At 55.2% G+C, this 17,477-nt stretch overlaps 6 protein-coding genes across 6 annotated transcripts; 3 read left to right on the plus strand and 3 right to left on the minus strand.

Moving 5' to 3' along the window:
• Window positions 1-1,604, minus strand: PG998_005770 (acyl-CoA dehydrogenase/oxidase; the record flags this gene model as incomplete). The annotated part of the gene is made up of 2 exons (XM_066872588.1): window positions 1-327; window positions 522-1,604. The coding sequence occupies 2 exons, from the start codon at window positions 1,602-1,604 to the stop codon at window positions 1-3; spliced, it is 1,410 nt and encodes a 469-aa protein (XP_066732685.1).
• A 505-nt stretch (window positions 1,605-2,109) lies between these two features.
• On the plus strand, window positions 2,110-3,504 carry PG998_005771 (uncharacterized protein; the record flags this gene model as incomplete). The annotated part of the gene is made up of 1 exon (XM_066872589.1): window positions 2,110-3,504. The coding sequence occupies one exon, from the start codon at window positions 2,110-2,112 to the stop codon at window positions 3,502-3,504; it is 1,395 nt and encodes a 464-aa protein (XP_066732686.1).
• Window positions 3,505-4,061: 557 nt separating this feature from the next.
• PG998_005772 (chromatin remodeling complex SWI/SNF- component SWI2 and related ATPase) lies at window positions 4,062-8,596 on the minus strand (the record flags this gene model as incomplete). The annotated part of the gene is made up of 3 exons (XM_066872590.1): window positions 4,062-4,286; window positions 4,341-8,402; window positions 8,501-8,596. The coding sequence occupies 3 exons, from the start codon at window positions 8,594-8,596 to the stop codon at window positions 4,062-4,064; spliced, it is 4,383 nt and encodes a 1,460-aa protein (XP_066732687.1).
• A 1,713-nt stretch (window positions 8,597-10,309) lies between these two features.
• Window positions 10,310-12,072, minus strand: PG998_005773 (WD40-repeat-containing domain protein; the record flags this gene model as incomplete). Its single annotated transcript, XM_066872591.1, has 2 exons — window positions 10,310-11,229; window positions 11,277-12,072. The coding sequence occupies 2 exons, from the start codon at window positions 12,070-12,072 to the stop codon at window positions 10,310-10,312; spliced, it is 1,716 nt and encodes a 571-aa protein (XP_066732688.1).
• An 867-nt stretch (window positions 12,073-12,939) lies between these two features.
• Window positions 12,940-15,188, plus strand: PG998_005774 (uncharacterized protein; the record flags this gene model as incomplete). Its single annotated transcript, XM_066872592.1, has 3 exons — window positions 12,940-13,414; window positions 13,465-13,761; window positions 13,813-15,188. The coding sequence occupies 3 exons, from the start codon at window positions 12,940-12,942 to the stop codon at window positions 15,186-15,188; spliced, it is 2,148 nt and encodes a 715-aa protein (XP_066732689.1).
• Window positions 15,189-16,040: 852 nt separating this feature from the next.
• On the plus strand, window positions 16,041-17,192 carry PG998_005775 (uncharacterized protein; the record flags this gene model as incomplete). Its single annotated transcript, XM_066872593.1, has 2 exons — window positions 16,041-16,510; window positions 16,580-17,192. 2 exons carry the CDS (start codon window positions 16,041-16,043, stop codon window positions 17,190-17,192), a joined length of 1,083 nt encoding a protein of 360 aa, XP_066732690.1.
• Between the last annotated feature and the right edge of the window lie 285 nt (window positions 17,193-17,477).

A 17,477-nucleotide genomic window follows, 5' to 3' on the forward strand; every position in this document is an offset into this window, starting at 1 on the left:
CTAATAACTCCTCGGAAGCCCCAGCACCTTCTCCCCGATATAATTCATAATCATCTCCCTTGAAACGGGCGCGATCCTCGGGACCAGGCACTCGCGCAGCCACCGCTCGACGTCGTACTCGGCCGCATACCCCATGCCGCCATGCGTCAGGACCGCCCTTTCGCACGCCGTGAATGCTGCCTCGGCCGCAAGGTATTTGGCACTGTTGGCCGCCACCGCCACGGCGTCTTGTCGGATCACCCCTACATTCTTATCGTCGCCACCCGCCGCCCTTTCCTTTTCTGCCGCGGTGCTTCCGTCGTACAGCCGGGCTGCGTGGTACGTTGCCTATTTTGATACTCAGTCGTTAGTATTGGTCGTTCTTCTTCGGAATAAAACGCGTTCGATGCCTTTGGGAGGAGGTATCGTGTAGGAGGGAAATGACGCCCCGAACCGCATGCTCGGCACCCTCCTCGAGACAAACTGGTATGGATGGACAGAGAAAAGACAGTAAGGAAGTAAACCCACGGAAAGCTGCTTACCAGTTTAGCGGCCTCAAGCCGCATGTACGCATCAGCGAGCGGGTGCGCAATTCCCTGGTTCGCCCCAATAGGCCGCCCAAACACCACCCGCTCCCGAGCGTAGCCAGCCGCGCGCGCCACAGCTGCATAACCCAACCCCAGGGCCTCGCCCGCCAACAAGCAGCGCTCGGCGTTCATGCCGTGCAGAATAGCCCTGAACCCCTGGTTTTCCGTTCCGACGAGGGCGTCGGCGGGGATCTGGTAGTTATCGAAGAACACCTCGTTGGCGTCGACGGCGCGTCCGCCCATCTTCTTGATCTTGCGCATTTCCAACCCGGTGGAGGAGGAGGAGGCTGAGGATGAAGATGGCCTGTCGAGGTCGATACAGAACAGCGACAGGCCCTCGCTGGGCTTCCGGACCTCCTCGAGCGGCGTCGTGCGCGCGAGCAGCATCATCTTGCGCGCGACCTGGGCGCACGTGATCCATATCTTCTGCCCCGTTACGCTATAGGACTGCCCGTCGGCGCTCTTACGAGCCGCGGTCCGCAGGCGGAGGGTGTCGAGCCCCGTGTCGGGCTCTGTGACGCCGAAGCAAGTACGCCACTCGCCGGCGATGATGCGGGGGATGGTGTGCTCCCGTTGTTTCTTGGTGCCGAACTTTGCCAGGGGCTGGGTCGCGTAGACGTTGGCGTGGATCGACTGGGCGCCCGCCATGCCCGCCCCTGACTCGGCGATGGTCTGCATCATCATGGTGGCTTCCGAGATACCGAGCCCCGAACCGCCCAGCTCTTCCGGTAGGGCGATGCCCAGCCACCCGTCCTTGGCCAGGGCTGCGTGGAACTCCGTCGGGTCTTCTTCGTTCCGGTCGTGCTCTTGCCAGTAGCTGTTGGGGAACTTGGCGCATAAGGTCGCCACGGCTTCTCGAACTGTCATCTGGTTCTCGGTGAAACCAGTGGTTTCCATAATACGCCGCCCGCTCGTTGCTGAGAAGCATCGGTTGTGGAACGTGCCACTTCTGCATAAAATAGTTGGCCCGGCATATTGCAAGAGAGATCCGGTAAAGACGTAACTGGCCTTTCCAGTCACGCGCAATGTTCGATACATATTAGCCGCTCTGAGCTTTACGTTGACGAAACCGGAAAGCCTCTCGGTAATGAATAAGCCGACCCGGGGGTTAAAACAAATATCGGGTTGGAAGTTTCCCTGAACTAGGATCGTACTTTCTTAACGAGCCTCGGCAGGTTATCCATCAGGCAGATCGCCACTTATACAGACAATTAAAGTAGTAGGCGAATATCTTTATATCCTCCAAGACCTGCCTAGCTATGGCACCTAGTCTGGCGGTGGCTTTCCAGTAGAGTTCATCTCCTCTCCGCACTCCGCACTCCGCACCTCAAGATCGCCAAGGAAATCGGGGGTCAGATCTCCTTTCAAGTGGACCTCGGCTTGTAAGTCAAGTAGACAACACTGTATAAACATTTGTAGCATGATCCTGACGACTTTGATCCTGCCACACCAAAGTCATTTGTGCCTAGGATCATAAGAGTCTGAGTGCCGTTGGTCATCTGCTAGTAAGTAGATAGAATATTGACTTATAAGTTCATAGGAGATGGCAGGTAGAACACCAAGAAGCTACATCCGCCTTATGCATCTCCATGGCCGGCCATCTGTGTCCCTCGCACCACCGAGTTGGAGGCCAACAAAAATCACGTCATCGCTAGCGGTGTCGTCCTTTTGGACGAGCACAAGATACCTTGCATCGTCAGCAACACCAAAACCAGACCCCAACTCCAAGCCCGACCAGAAGACATATCTGCCCCTGCACGGCATCACCGTAGTAAGCCTCGAGCAAGCCATCGCCGCCCCCTTTTGCACGCGCCAGCTCGCTGATCTCGGCGCCCGGGTCATCAAAATCGAGCGTCCCGGAGGCGGGGACTTCGCCCGATCCTACGACTCCCGGGTCGGGGCGGGACTATCCTCGCACTTCGTCTGGGCGAACCGGTCCAAGGAGAGCCTAGCGCTGGACCTAAAGGACCCCAAGGATCTGTCCGTCCTGAAAACCCTCATCGCTAAGCTGCCCGCCGACGTCTTGGTCCAGAACCTGGCCCCCGGTGCCGCCGACCGCTTAGGCCTCTCGTACGAGACCCTCCGCCGGGACCACCCGAGCCTCATAGTCTGCGACATCTCCGGGTACGGGAGCAGCGGGCCCTACCGCGACAAGAAGGCGTACGACCTGCTGATACAAAGCGAGGCGGGTCTGTTATCGACGACGGGCGGCGCGGACGGACGGTCGCCCGTCAAGGTCGGCATATCCATCGCCGACATCGCGTCGGGCATGTACGCCCTGACCAGCATCATGGGGGCGCTAATGCGGCGGGACAAGACGGGAGGGGCCGGTGGCGGTGGCTGCCGGATCGACATCTCGATGCTCGAGGCCATGGTCGAGTGGATGAGCTTCCCGCTCTACTACGCCTACCAGGGTCAACCGGGCCCCCGGCCCATGGGCGCCTCCCACGCTTCCATCTACCCGTACGGCCCCTTCGAGACGGGTGGTGACGCCCAAGGAGAAGGCGAAAGCGGGGGCTCTGTCATGCTGGGCGTGCAGAACGAACGAGAGTGGACGCGGCTCTGCGCCGAAGTGCTGCAAGACGCGGCGCTCGCAACGGATGCGAGATTTGCCACCAACCCGAAGCGCGTTGAGAATCGCGAAGCGCTCCGGCAAACCATAATCGGGGTCTTTGCCCAGCTCTCAGCGGAAGAGGTGATTGCGCGGCTCGACGCGGCGGGCATCGCCAACGCCAAGGTGAACGACATGCAGGGCGTTTGGGAACACCCGCAGCTCAAAGCGCGAGATCGATGGATAGAGGTTGGGACTCCACAAGGTCCTGTGCCTGCTCTACTTCCACCAGGGGTTTTGAATGCCGATGAGGCCAAGATAGACGAAGTGCCAACTGTTGGACAGCACAACGAGGCTATATTGAAAGAACTAGGACTACAGGGTTAAGCCCCGAAGAAAGCCTCGCTAAAGTTGATATGAAATTTATAATGCATTGAGTCTTGTGCACTATCTCTATTAGAAGTACATCTGCTACACTGTCAGGATCGCTCATCCTTTATTCCTACAGTCTCTTCTTGGAACCCCCGGATAGAGGATCCTTCTCCATGCTCCAGAGCCTGAAACCGCCTCTCCCGCCCTCGTAAGAGTAGGAAGACATAGAAGCATATAAAAAAGCTAAGGTAGGGGTATCGCTTTCGTTGGTCCCTTTCCTTGCTTGCCCAAAACAACGTAGGTGCAATCCCCAAAGTTGTGAGTTTCTGATACACGTACCAATCGTTTCCTCTTTACCGTCGAGGTCCGTTGCCCTTGATGTAGATTAAAAAAAAGCAACCCTAACGCCCCAACGAATTTTCCGTGTTTTGCAAAGATGTCACAACAGCCTAATATGCAAATTCTCCTCGATCTTTCCGTGGCAGATCAAAGAAAACCAGAAGTGAAGAGGAAAGTCGCAGGTCTATCGGATTGACTCTTGTGATGCTGCCCAAGAAGTTTGCCAGCAGCCATTATTGTTCGCCGCCCTGTTCACTAGGAGCGCCGCTGGCCTCTCCATTCACGGGGGCGACCCCATTCGTCGACACCAGTTTGATCCGAGTAGGATTCGCCAGCGGCTGAGGGGTCCCAGCACTGGTCGTCGGCGCAGCACTGCCCTCTTTGACAGAGGGTTCCTCAAGCTCGGCCAGCTCTGGATGCGCGCGAAGGGCTTCTTGCGCCTTGTCATTAAAGAAATTCTATCCATCGTGGTTAGTCCAAACTCATCACTGTCCTTGTATTATGAAACTCACCTCCATGAAAATGGCATCAGAGTAGAGCAGACTGCCGTCTTCGTTGTACGTCTTGCAGTTACTGCACATGAGCATGATGTCCTTGCGCATGTCATTGACGCTGTTGTACTCCTCCTTCTTGATCTTCGCCGAGATCTGGTTCATGCAGATAGGGCTAAGAATGAGAACGTAGTAATCGCCGTAGTCGCGCTTCGAGGGCAGTTTGACGAAAGGACCAATGATCAGTCGCTTGGCGGGCTCGTCGTCCCCATCGTCTTCTTTCTCTTCGGGTTCGATGGGGTCGTCAACCTCCAATGACATCAGCCCGTCAAAAATGCTGCGAAGAGTCCTCTGCAAGATCTGTCGCGTCTCAGGCGGTATGCGAGAGTCAATGCCGTTAGTGGCGACGGCCTTGGGCCTTCCGCCCGGCCCTCGGCGCTTCTTGGCAGGCGGCTCGCCATCCTCATCTTCAACCTTCCGCTTCTCAATGTTCTTGCTGCCCGGTTTGCGACCGCGCTTCTTTGGCGGTGTCTCAACCTCAACCTCTTCAGTGGACGCCCTACTAGCGCTGGGAGAGTCTGCCCCGGAAGTATTGTTGAAGGCGGCCAGGCGCTTGAACTTATTGGTTTCCCTTCTTTCCTTGCGCGCATTCTTTCGCGCCGCCGCGGCCTCTGGCGAATCATCGTCATCATCAACAGCCATGAGCCATTGCTCCTCAGTCAAGCCGTCGTCATACTTCACGCGAGTGCGCTCACGAGCGCCGCGACCAAGAACTTCCTCCTCCTCTTCTGGCTCAGGGTTACCTTCGTTCAGGTAGATCTCCGGAAGTTCATTCTCGGCCATGAGACGGGGCGTTTGCTTGGAGCCGGGGGCGTTGCCGTAAGTCATATCCTTGGCTCGCTCCTCATCGAGCTTATTGAAGAGAGTCACTTCGTCGTCGCTTCGAGCAAGGATCATGTTGAGCTCCTCATCATCCATCTCGTCTTGGTCACCGGTCTCGGCCATGTCGGCAGACTCAAGCAATGTGCGCAGCATAGCGTCACGATCCGTCTCCGAAGACTTGTTATCGAACCGACCTGCCTGGATGACCTTGCCATCCATGTCAAGCTTGTATCTTGCTCGCTCCAGAATCTTCTCCTCGACCGAATTCGAGCTGATAAGTCTGAGAATTCTGACTTCGTTCTTCTGTCCGATACGATGAGCGCGATCTTGAGCCTGCAAATCTTGATGCGGGTTCCAATCAGAATCGTAGATGATGACAGTGTCAGCAGTCTGTAGATTGAGACCGAGACCACCGGCACGTGTGGAAAGCAAGAACATGAAATAAGGCGAATCGGGTGCGTTGAACACCCTTAGCAGATCCGATCGATCTTCAGATTTGGTGGTACCATCAAGTCGAAGGAACTGCATGCCGCGGAAACGAAGGAAATCCTCCATGATGTCCATGATGGCTGTCATCTGGAAGAACATGAGAACTCTGTGGCCACTGGCCTTGTACTTGGGGAGAATTCGGTCCAAAAGCTCAAATTTGCCGCATGTCCTCCACAGTAAATCGTTGGCCGTGCTCAAGGGGTTCATCTGATTCTCGACTTCGTCAAACACGAAAGGATGGTTGCAGAGCTTTCTGAGCTGCATGATCATGTTGCTCAAACCGCGGACAGAGGCTTTTCCACCCTTGCCGTCGCTTACAGCAATCTTGTTATGAGTGACCATCTGCTTGTACAAACGGCTTTGCAAGGCGGAGAACTTGCACTTGATGACCTTTTCTGTCTTGTCGGGAAGATCTTTCTCGACATCCTTCTTCAGACGTCGCAGCAAGAAGGGTCGCAGGACCTTGTGGAGACGGCGAATGACGAGAATTTGCTCTTCTTCATTGAGCTCCATTTTGTCCTGACTGCCGGTGTTTGCGAAAGGTGTATTGAACCACTCATCGAACGTCTTGACCGACTTGAAGATGTTCGGCAGGACGAAGTTGAGCATAGCCCACAGCTCACCAAGGTTGTTCTGGAGAGGAGTACCAGTAAGAATAAGACGGAATCGAGTGCTGTAGTACTGCGATATAGTCGCGCTGAGCTTCGAGTTCGTGTTCTTCATACGGTGACCTTCGTCGATGATCATATGGAACCACTTGATCTTACTCAGGACCGGGCGATCCTTGATAATGTACTCGTACGTCGTGAGCAAGACTTGGAAGCGGCCTTGGCGGATCTTGTCCTGTTGTTGCTTTCGAGCGTTCGGCGGGCCCTTGTAAACAACTTTGGCGACGGACGGAGCCCACTTCTCGAACTCAAGGTTCCAGTTAGTCAGAGTACTCAAAGGCACAATGACCAGGTATGGTCCGTTTTGCTGCTTCTTCTCGATGAGATAGGTAACCAAACTAATGGTTTGGATAGTTTTTCCGAGACCCATTTCATCGGCGAGAATACCGTTGAGATTGTTGTTGTAGAGCGACAGCATCCACTGCAAACCTTTGATCTGATACTCTTTGAGGCTACCACCAACGAGTATGTCAGCTTGCTGTGTGACTTCTTCCTTGACGCGATGGGCCACTGCATAGTAGTCGATCTTGCGGCCGCCATCCTCGTCCTCTCCCTCGTCGACTTCGCTTTCCTCATCCTCGGGGGCAGCGCCATTGCCATGCAGCTCGAATGCCTGTCGTTGCTGTGCCTTGACAGATGAGGCAAGCTGAGCCAAGAAACCGTCGGTCTGCTTGAGAAGATGGGTGATACGCGTATCCTTAGCTTGGTCAAGCAGTTTGAGATAAGCCTCTTCGTCGTTGGCTTTCAAGGCCTGAAGACGTTGCTTGGCAGTTCGCTCGATGCGCTTCTGCTCCTCCTTTTCGATATTGAAATGATGAGAGTACATCGTGCGTCCCATCTTCGCAGTTCTGGCTCTAGCCCCGCTGGCACTCTCGAGGATCTCAGACTTGTTGTTCTGCACAGATTGGAGGAAGTCGATGTGCTTCTTCTTTTCGCGGTGTTCGCGAGCATCTCGTTGTTGCTTCTCCAGCTTCTCGGTAATACGCGCCTCGCGAACATTCTGCTTCTTGGTGCGACGATACTGACTGCGATTAGTAGTCATAGCTAGGTTATCGTAATGCATCATCTGCCGCCCGACCTTTTCGCGGAGAAGTTGCTGCTTGGCATAGAGACCCAGTGCCTTCATTTCAATGATGGCTTTCCGCTTCAAAGTGTCATCTGCCTCGATTGTGTCCTTCGTTGTATCCCAATGAGCGATGTTACCAGGAAGCGACTTGAGTTCGGAATACCGCATATGCATGCGGCCGAAAATGGCCTTCTCCCGTTCAAACCTCATTTGTTCCAAGTCGACGCCGACGGGGAAACAACTGGGCACGACCAGACGCTGTTTCCTTTGACTGTGCTCGGAATAGCTGATCTCTTGTCGCAAAAGACCCGACTTGTATGGCGACTTGACTATCTTATACGTGGGTCCCTTGGGGATAGCCGGAGCTTCGGGTTCAGCGGGAGCCACATCAGGTCCTACGGACGCGGCTTTGACGGATTCGGGGGCAGGAGTAGCAGCGGAAGCAGGGGCAGGCTGAGCCGGAGTCGAGTGCTCAACGACGGCCTGTCTACGTTGGCGCTGGGCACTGAGGGCCTGCTGCACGGCATAGGGAACACCGGCATTCTTGCCAAGGAACTTGAAAGCCTGGATCTGCTGTCTCAACAGACTAAGTTGCTGCTGAGAAAACTGGGAGGCTGAAGATGCCGTTGAAGGCGAGGCCGCGGTGGGTTGGGCAGAGCCTGATGTGGAGGGAAGTGCAGACGCGCCCAGCGCTGCTGAACTGGGCGGTTGTGATGACTGAGGCGCGGGTGTCTGCTGGGCCTGGGATCCGGAAGGTGCCCCATTGACTTGTCCGCCATTGGTGGCATGAGGTTGCTGCATCTGTTGGTGTTGTTGTTGCTGCTGCTGTTGCATCTGGAGCGCCTGTTGTTGTTGTTGTTGAGCGCGGTAGGCATTTTGCAATTGCTGCTGTTGCTGAACATTTACCAAGATCTGGCTGAGTCTCATATACTCGGGATCTGACTTGGGTACACCTCGTTCTTGCATTTGTTTAAAACGCTGTAAACGAATTAGCACACGCGACGCATGGCGAGCCAGGCGTGAACAAAGCAACGGCTCTGACTCCCGCTCGGCAGATGGGGTTACGGTATACTAACCATGAACATCTCCTTGATCTGCGCGCCATTCATCTGCTGCGGCATTCCTTGAGGTCCAGGATGCTGGACAGCAGGGGGTGCCTGAACCGATGCCATGATCAAGATCCGGCACTTTGCAAGTAACCGGTCAAGTGGGCTTGTATGGAACTGCGGCTTCGAGCTGTTGTAGGGTCGCTGATCACAACAATGTCATGATAATCTGCACAGTGTCGACTGATTGGGAGAGATCGCGTTAGTAAAATGGCCCGTCGCTCGATTCCCAGCAGGGAAAGAAAGGAAACGGGATCGTGATAGCACAGTGGGAACAGCAGATAGATGGCATGGAAAGATAGGACAGGACGCGTCGCAAAAGCTATGGGGTGGGTGGTGTTGCGCCGGACTTACGTTGATATCTCGGCAATTCTGGACAAAGAATTCTGGCAGCGCGTAATTGCAACGCAGACAGCCAGGGGGCGCAGTCAGACGAAAGATAATGCAGTTCCAGACGCGATTAAAGCGAAATATGTATAAAGGCTGCGATGGGAGATGGATGAATAGTCGATCAAAACGCGCTGTGGAGACTAGAAAGCGAGCGCGGGTGTGGTGGTAGTGTATGTAAAGGTTAGGTATGGGCTTCGCAAATGGCAAGAGGACGTGGGACGCGGAGGGCGGATTTGGAGGTCAGAAACGGCCGCGTCGAAAAAGTCGGTTGAAGAGCCGGTCGGGTGGTGCAAAAGTGCCGGAAAACGAAGGTTGCTGCCTCTTCCCGATGGTTGTCGATGGAATTAGAGGGGGGATAGGCGATGCGGCTCGTTTTTTGGATGCGCGACCGATTGATGGCGTGGAGTGAGATGGTTTGATGTGAGAGACGAACCTGGGGAGCCTTTGCCAAATTTGCTGGCTGGGAACACTGACCACTGCCGACGGCCTGAAATCGGGAAGCGTGCCAAGTGTGTTTTTGCGTGCAGGGTGCGCCCGGTGGTCCGTTCCACCGGCGACACTATCATCCGAGTGGACCAGGCTGCCCATGTGGATACTTGGTCCTAGATCTCCAGCCAATCAGGATTCAATGCCGCTCCAAAGATACAGCTATGCTTCATCGTGGCTCATGTTGAATCGCCTGCTTTCACGGGAAGACCAATATCGCTGTCACAGTGTTCAAGAAGGATTCTATCATGGTCTATGGGAGTTGGTAGATATGCCTGGCATGGCGGGGGCTGATCACGCGCGGCCGTGAGCTGAGTGAGAGCATTGTTGGTGGCCATTTGGCAACTCGCTCCATGTCCCGCTCCTAGTCGCAATGGCAATTGCCAGCAGTCAATGAATGAGTTTCTTTTTCAGCCATGCAACCAAAAGCTTATTGGCAGTATAACCTGGTTACTCGGACACGATCGTCAAGAATTGCGCTCCTCGTTTCATTGGTCGATCCCACTCCCTTGTTGCGCACTTACATATTTAGAGGACGCATACCACGTATGACGGAAAGCTTCCCATCTTTATGCTTAATCGCTGCTGTCCTACCAGAGCGCGTCTCCACAGCTTTTGGAGGCTAAAAGTAAGATTATACGCGCATGATTAGTTAAGACTGCCTGGCAGTTTCCGCATCGAGACATGACATCCCAATTGGACCCATGTAAACACGTAGGTAGATCCAGACAATCCATCGCGGCAGTCGAGACACTGCCGGCCGCCCAAATGCCAGGGGGGTGCTCGGGGCAGCCGTTCACACCCTATTGCCTGATCCGCCTGGGCTGTCTTGGCCCATACTAGGGCAGCCAGGCAAAGCCACCATGACACTCTCGTAGGTACCGCTGTTTACCCCTCCAGCTTTCACCGCTTGACCCGTTTCTTGTCGGGGCCTTCCTCCTCTTCGTTGTCGCTCGCATCCGCGTATTGAGTCACCGGCTGCGTCTCTGCATAGGCGCCAGTAAACTTGGGGTCTTTCTTGGCTAGATCTGCATATTTGAGCAGTGCCTCCCGCGGATCTTCGTACAACATCTTGCTCAGCGGGATGTTTTCGCTGACATGCTTCGAGTCCGGTTGATTGCGCATGAATGGTGTTATCTGTTGTACTTGGGGTCTTCGAGGATCCTTCGATTTACCCGAAGCAGTAACACCAGCCTTTCGTGCCCCCGCCAATGCGCCAGGCGTGACGATCGCGTCACCCGAAAGGCCAAGGGACTGATCTGTAGTGAACTCGGGGTTGTCATCAACGTGCCGTTTCTTAGGTGCCCTCGACATGACATCTTTGGCGCCACGCGTGGACATGTTGGGGTTGTATAGAATATGGGTTTCACCGTTGGCAGAGCCCGTGATGATCTGATTGATCTTGGGTTGCCAATTCACGGTGATTAGAGGTTTGCCGGGGGTAATAGGCGTTGTATACTCCGCCTTCAAGTTTCCTGGGTTCAGGATATGCAAATGACCGGTGGGCGAGCCAGTGATGATGCTAGTCGAGTTGGGTCCGTATTTGATATTTGTCATTGGGTAGTGGTCGGCGGTCGAAGGATGGTCAACCGTGACCAGCGGCTCCTTGAATTTGCGAGTATCCCACAGTTTGATCAAGTTGTCACCGCCTCTTGTCACAACCATGCGACCATCGGAGCTGATGTCAATACCACCAGTCCACGTATTGGCCTTATGCGCATCTCTGATCTCGGCAGCAGGTCGCGACCAGGGGCCATTGCCACTCCACATGACCAATGTGCCGTCCAACGCTGCTGACACCAAGACATTGCTGCCGCCTTGGGCTGCGGCTCCCAAGCAACTGCAGTCATTCTCGATCTGCCTGCAACACCAAGAGCCTTGGACTTGAAGACCAAGACTTCTTTCTGGCTGCGTTTATTGTTGATGTCCCAGATCCGCAATGTGCTGTCCGTTCCCGCCGTAACACAGAGATTCTTGTCCGTGGGATGCCAGGTACCAGTGGTGATTTCCGATACGTGTCCCTTTGTGTTATTCATATCCCTCAAGTACATGTCGCCCTTGACAAATTCGGTAATAACGTCACCGTCTCGTGACAAGATTTTGGCCTGGGGATGCGCAGAGATACATAGGAGCATGCTGCCGGCGAGAGGATTGAACTCGACATGATGAATCGGATGGGCCTCGGAGGCAGCCGAAGCCTTGGTCTGGTAAGGATCAACGCTTCGAAAGGCACGAATGGTGGTAGGCGTCATGGAAGCGAAATCATGCAGCTTCACAGTACAGTCGATGGATCCTGATACCAATCTACCACCGGCGGGATCCAGCGAGACGGAAGTGACTGCGCGGTCGTGCGTCTTGATGACCATTTCATGCGACGTGGGATATTCGTCCTCATCCGAGTCGTCGGAGTTGGAGTCGGAGTCGGGGTCTTCGTCGCCGTCGCCGTCGCTGCCGCCTGCACCATCCGAGCCTGGTTCTGATCGTTGCTGGATCTCTTTCGCCTTCTCTGGCATTGACCTTTCTGTAGGCCGTTTGCTGCGCTCGAGTTGGGCGGAGATGTCAGCCTCTTTGGATTTCTTGCCGAAAGAAGTCGGTAGAAAGGCGCGCATGGGATCATCCTCGGCCAAGTCTGGCCCCTCGACGTGGAAGTCGTCGTCGTCGCTCATTTTGGAGTATTGGTAGGAGAGTGGCGGGCAGGGCGGGCGTTCGAGGTAAAGACAGTAGGCGGTGATGGCGAGGCTGAAGGAGACGACCAGGAGCTTAGCTTGAAAGATGTTTGCTACGAAGTCAGTACGTGTAGGTTTAGTGCTGTCATGCCACGCCTAGCACGCCCAATGCATAACCCCACCGCGAATCAGCATGAACCGAACCCACTGTACTGCCCACTCACTGTGTCGGATGCGCTTCAGTCAGTCTTCAAGTGACAGCATTCGGCATTAGAGCATGTGGTACGCCAAGCATCCAAGCATCCAAGCATAGAAGATGACGGAGCACCGCTTGTCACTTGTGTCGGCATCGGGGCAGAACCCAAGGAACCACAATTTCTTGGGGGGAGCCCAGAGGAGCCAGAGGAGCCAGAGCAGCACCCCCCAAAAGACCCTCTAATCGTCAATGCCCGCTGAGATTCAGGTCGATTTCGATGGTTGAAGCTAGCTATCAAATCTAGGGGACCAATCCAAATCGACTCGCAGGCGACTTTTGTTACCCACGTGCACTCACCACTCCTTTGACAATTCCAGAACTTGCCCCGAGACGTCTCCCTCGCATGCTCAACTTCCCACGTCTCATTGCCTGGTTGATCCTGAAAGTCTCCTGATGCCAAGGGGTTTGTCGGTGCCCCCTAGCAATGCGACCGTCAAACGCGTTTCCGAGCCCAGGTTACACATGGTTACTCGAGCGCCTCCGGTTCATCTAGAGAGAGAGCGGCCTGCTTCGGCAGCTCACCACCGAGGCTCGTCCCTACCACTCCTTGCTGGACCGATTTTCCACGACCGCGACACAGTCAAGCCACCCGCTGTGACAGTCCCTTCACAATGCCGGTCACGCCGAGGAGTTACGACGCGGGCTGGGCCACCGCTGGCTCGGGCGACAACGGCGACGAGAACGAGTCGGGCCCCAATATCGGGAATTGGAGTTCGTTGATTGGTATAATCACGTCTATTGTCGGAAACGTCCTGATCGCCTTGGCCTTGAATGTCCAGAGATACTCGCATATCAAGCTGCAAAAGCGAAAAACAGAAGCCAGAGAACGGGCGAAAGAGGCCTTGAGGAGAGTCCAGACTGGCGGACGGAACGGATACGGCGCAACTAATGACTCGGCCGCAGACCATGACAGCGACGTCGGCGAGGAAGATGATGTGCTGGAATCGCGCCCTCTAATGCGTTCAAACGGATCCGGCGGCTCGTCGTTCAGCGGCACCTCAAGCGACGAGAAGCAGGTCGCATCAACATATCTAAACTCGCCATCATGGTGGCTGGGCCAGGTGCTTATGACGGTGGGGGAGATGGGTAATTTCTTGGCCTATGGCTTTGCGCCTGCCTCGATTGTGTCCCCCTAGGAGTCGTGGCCCTTATATCCAACTGTGTTATCGCGCCCCTTTTCTTTGGCGAGATTTTCCGCGCCAGGGACTTCTGGGGCGTCGTCATCGCGGTTGCAGGTGCTGTAACCGTTGTGCTGAGCGCGAAACAGGAGGAAACGAAACTAGAACCTCACGATGTCTGGGACGCCATCACAACGATGGAATTCGAGATTTACATGGGCATATCCATTTCCTTGATCATTATTCTCATGTGGGCTAGCCCCAGATATGGCAATCGCAGCATCCTGATCGACCTGGGTCTTGTTGGCTTGTTTGGTGAGTCTATACTCTATGCTAACAATCGAGATGGATGCTAATATGAAGTAGGAGGCTATACGGCACTGACCACCAAGGGTGTCTCTTCTATGCTGTCCTCGACCCTTTGGAGAGCATTCACAACCCCTGTCACCTACGGGCTACTCGTTGTCCTACTGAGCACTGCAGTGATGCAGGTTCGGTATGTGAACAAAGCACTTCAACGTTTCGATTCGACCCAGGTTATCCCCATCCAGTTTGTTCTGTTTACTCTTTCCGTCATCATCGGAAGTGCTATTCTGTACCGCGACTTCGAGCGCACCACCTTGCAGCAAGGCATCAAGTTCATTGGGGGATGCGCTTTAACATTCTTCGGCGTCTTTCTCATCACCAGCGGCCGGCCCCGCCACGAGGACGAAGACGAGCTGTCGGATGATGAAAACGTCGAAGAAACTATTGGCCTGACGGAACAGGAATCCAATGGCGACCGTCCGGCGAAGCCGGGCAACCATCAACAGAGAAGCAGCGTCTCCAGCGTTGCGTCCTCGCGTCAATCGTCTCGACGAGCCTCGCGGATCAGTTTTGCCGAGTCAGGGGTAAACAACCCCTTGAGTTCTATATTGCACAACAATTCGGGCATGCCCTCGTCGAGAAAACCAGACGGTTCGTTGTCGCGTACCTCGTTGCCTCTGGAATCCTCCCCACTACTCAACAACCCCTGGCGGAACTCGGTGGAGGACCGCCCGGTACACCCCGGGTTCATGCCGACGTTCTCGGACGATAGTGTCGTCACGATACACTCGGTTACCTCTGCTAATACTGACCCATCGCCCACTACCGGGTATGGAGCCCCGCCTCCTGCAACAACCCACCCTACGAATACACCATCAGACAGACCTACTACGCCACGACCTTCATTTTCATCGGCTAGGCCTCACAGTCACCATTACTCGAATACTATCATCTCGCCCTCCCCACTGTCCTCGACCGTTACGGCCGTCGTGGCCGACACACTGCTACGCGGGGACGAAAACACCATGCCCCGAAGGAAGTCGATCCGGCGCTTGCGGCCCACCATAAGATCCAGTCTATTTGTCTCCCAGGATGAGGATGACCTCGAGGCGCAGTATACAAACGCCTTGTTGCGGCCCACCGCGACAGAACCAGACCTTCTTCTCAGCACGGCACCGACGACGCCCTCGGCGGCGACTGTGACGGACCCAATGGCGACGGAGGCCGGCGACGAGCGGCAGGGGCTTCGGGGCCGCGCGCGTAGTGTTACTAGCACCCTGGGCGACTTCTTCGGCCGTAAGAGCAAGCGGCGCAACACCAACCCTGAAACTGGCTCGAGCCACAACAGTCGGTCTGGCGAGCCGGTAACGCCGACAGCGACATCAGAAACATCAGAGAACTCCGGGTCAGGAGCACAGCAGGGCGCTGCTGCCTGAGAGAGACGGGCACTTTGTGTGCAGGGGGATAATCGCGTTTCTTATCATGTACGAAAAGAGACTATTGCACTTTGTCATTTGAGGCGCGGGCTATAGGTACAAATCCTGGTTGTTGGTTTTAAGAGAGAGCGCGTTCAGAGAGACTGCATTGGATAGGAGTTCACGTGTTTCCTTCTTTCTGTTTTCGCTTGGGTCCAATTGTATAAGCCTGTCCCACTATGTTGTTAATACCCCTCGATCATCCGTCGAGCTCTTTTTTCCGAGCCAGCGGAGGCGCCCTATAGATTTTCTATCCAGCTACTAAAGAAAGCCGATGAATTGTATAAGCTCGTGTTGAGGGCATGCCGAATATCCATTTTGGCCCGTCCGCCCATTCTTGGAGGGCTGCCAAGCTGCCAGCCTGTCCAATCGACAAGAGCCTGCTTACCGCTACCCGACTTGGCATATGCACGTTGCCAGGATGATAGCTCGACAATGACGACGATGGAATCTCCCTAACGTGAAAACCGGCCGCGCGGCGAACCACCACCACACTCGACCTCTGATATGCGCCATGCGGCGGCTCGATCATTACGATGTCGCTTGACTTTGTTCCCCATCTTCCCTCGGGTTTCTTGTTTGTTTGTTTGCTCCGTCACGTAGGCCAAGTGTTTGCCTCTTTGCCTCAAATATATAGGCCCTCCTGACATATCATACCAATACATACGGTCAAAGTACTACCCACCGTCACTTGCATTAGTAGTTTCTGGCAGGCCGGATCTCCCGCCAAAGTGACTTGAAATCATCATCGCAACAAATCGGGGCTCTCCACACCCGCACCTGCAATTTCACGCTGCGACTAATCCAACAACCATGGCCGGAATAACATCGACGTTGGCGACGGTCGCCTCCGTGGCGCCGTCTCCGGCTCCGACGCCCTCGGCCGTGTACACGCCCGACACGGCCTGTCTAGATGCTTCCAACAGCGCCAACTACTGGATGGTGACGACGCAGTGCTACCTGACGGACGTGCCCTACGACACGCCCGGCGCCAACATCCTGTCGCCGCCCGACTGGCTGCGGTGCACCGTGCCCATGTTCGGCGTGCCCGGCTACGGCAACCCCGAGGCCTCGACCTGTCTCGCGGGGACCGGGCCCGGGTACGTGACGGGCACGGTGGCCGGCCAAGAGGAAAACGCGGAGAACCCCGTTAAAACGTATTATGAAGGGTGTCCCTCCGGGTACGGCGAGGCAGTCGTGAGCTCGCGGCCGGGATACGACCAGTACAAATACCCCGAGGGCAGCTATGATATCAGCTACTATGTGACGACGTGCTGTCCTACGTAAGTTTACCTTCAATTCTTACTTACATCTCTCCCACCTTGTCCCTGCTGACAATCAGCCCCCCACAGAGTCTACCCCTTCCAAGCCGCGCCTCTGGGCCTCGGCCAAGAGTCGCGGACCTCACACGACGGAGTCGGGTATTCGCTCATGATGCTCCCAATGCCGGACTGCTACGCGACGTCCATCAAACAGCTATCGGGCAAAACGCTGCCCATGCAGACAACCTCCAACACGCAGCCCTGGGAGAAGCGACAAGAGCAAAACCAAGCGACGCCGCCGACCGTCACCTGGGACTACGAGAAGGGCACCTTGTACGCACTGCCGCAGATCGCGGCCCACACCGTCTTCATGGGCACGCACACGTGCTACGAGGCCTGTTCGTCATGGATGGAGTTCTACTACCCGGAGAAGACGGGGGCTCCCGGCGAGCCTAATTTGAAGACGGGCCAGGTGACGATGGCGAGGCCGTCAGAAAGTCCTGTTCCCACGGGCACTGCCGGTTCAGGATCGGGTGGAGGCAGTGCGCCCAATGAGCCCAAGGATTCTGCTGGCGCAGAGTCAGCGAATGCTCAGTCGCCCGACGTCTCCTTGGCATCCCGCTTACGTGGCGAATTCAGTATAGGGTGCTACAGTATTATTGCCCTGATGATACCATTGATGGTGGCGATTCTGGTCCTGTAGAGTCATCGCGCAATCTATTCAATAACACGTCGCTGAATATCCAGATTTCAACAACATCAACATTGCAGACCTGTTTGCACTTGATTGTAGAGGTTTCGAGGCAGTGTTCCTTGAATCGCCGCCGCTTTAAAATTTACGTCAGCTATCCCTTTAGCAGGCAGTCAACCGTTTCATGGCTTAATATGGCGTCGATTACAGTGAAAGAGATGATGGAAGGTAGAGGGAAGAAGAGAGGCTACAATCTCATGTCCGTTCTGAACCACCTGCAAACAAAATCAAAGCTAA

Source organism: Apiospora kogelbergensis, assembly GCF_038363985.1.
Source record: "Apiospora kogelbergensis strain CBS 113332 chromosome Unknown utg000003l_segment0_segment0, whole genome shotgun sequence".
Lineage (NCBI taxonomy): Eukaryota > Fungi > Ascomycota > Sordariomycetes > Amphisphaeriales > Apiosporaceae > Apiospora > Apiospora kogelbergensis.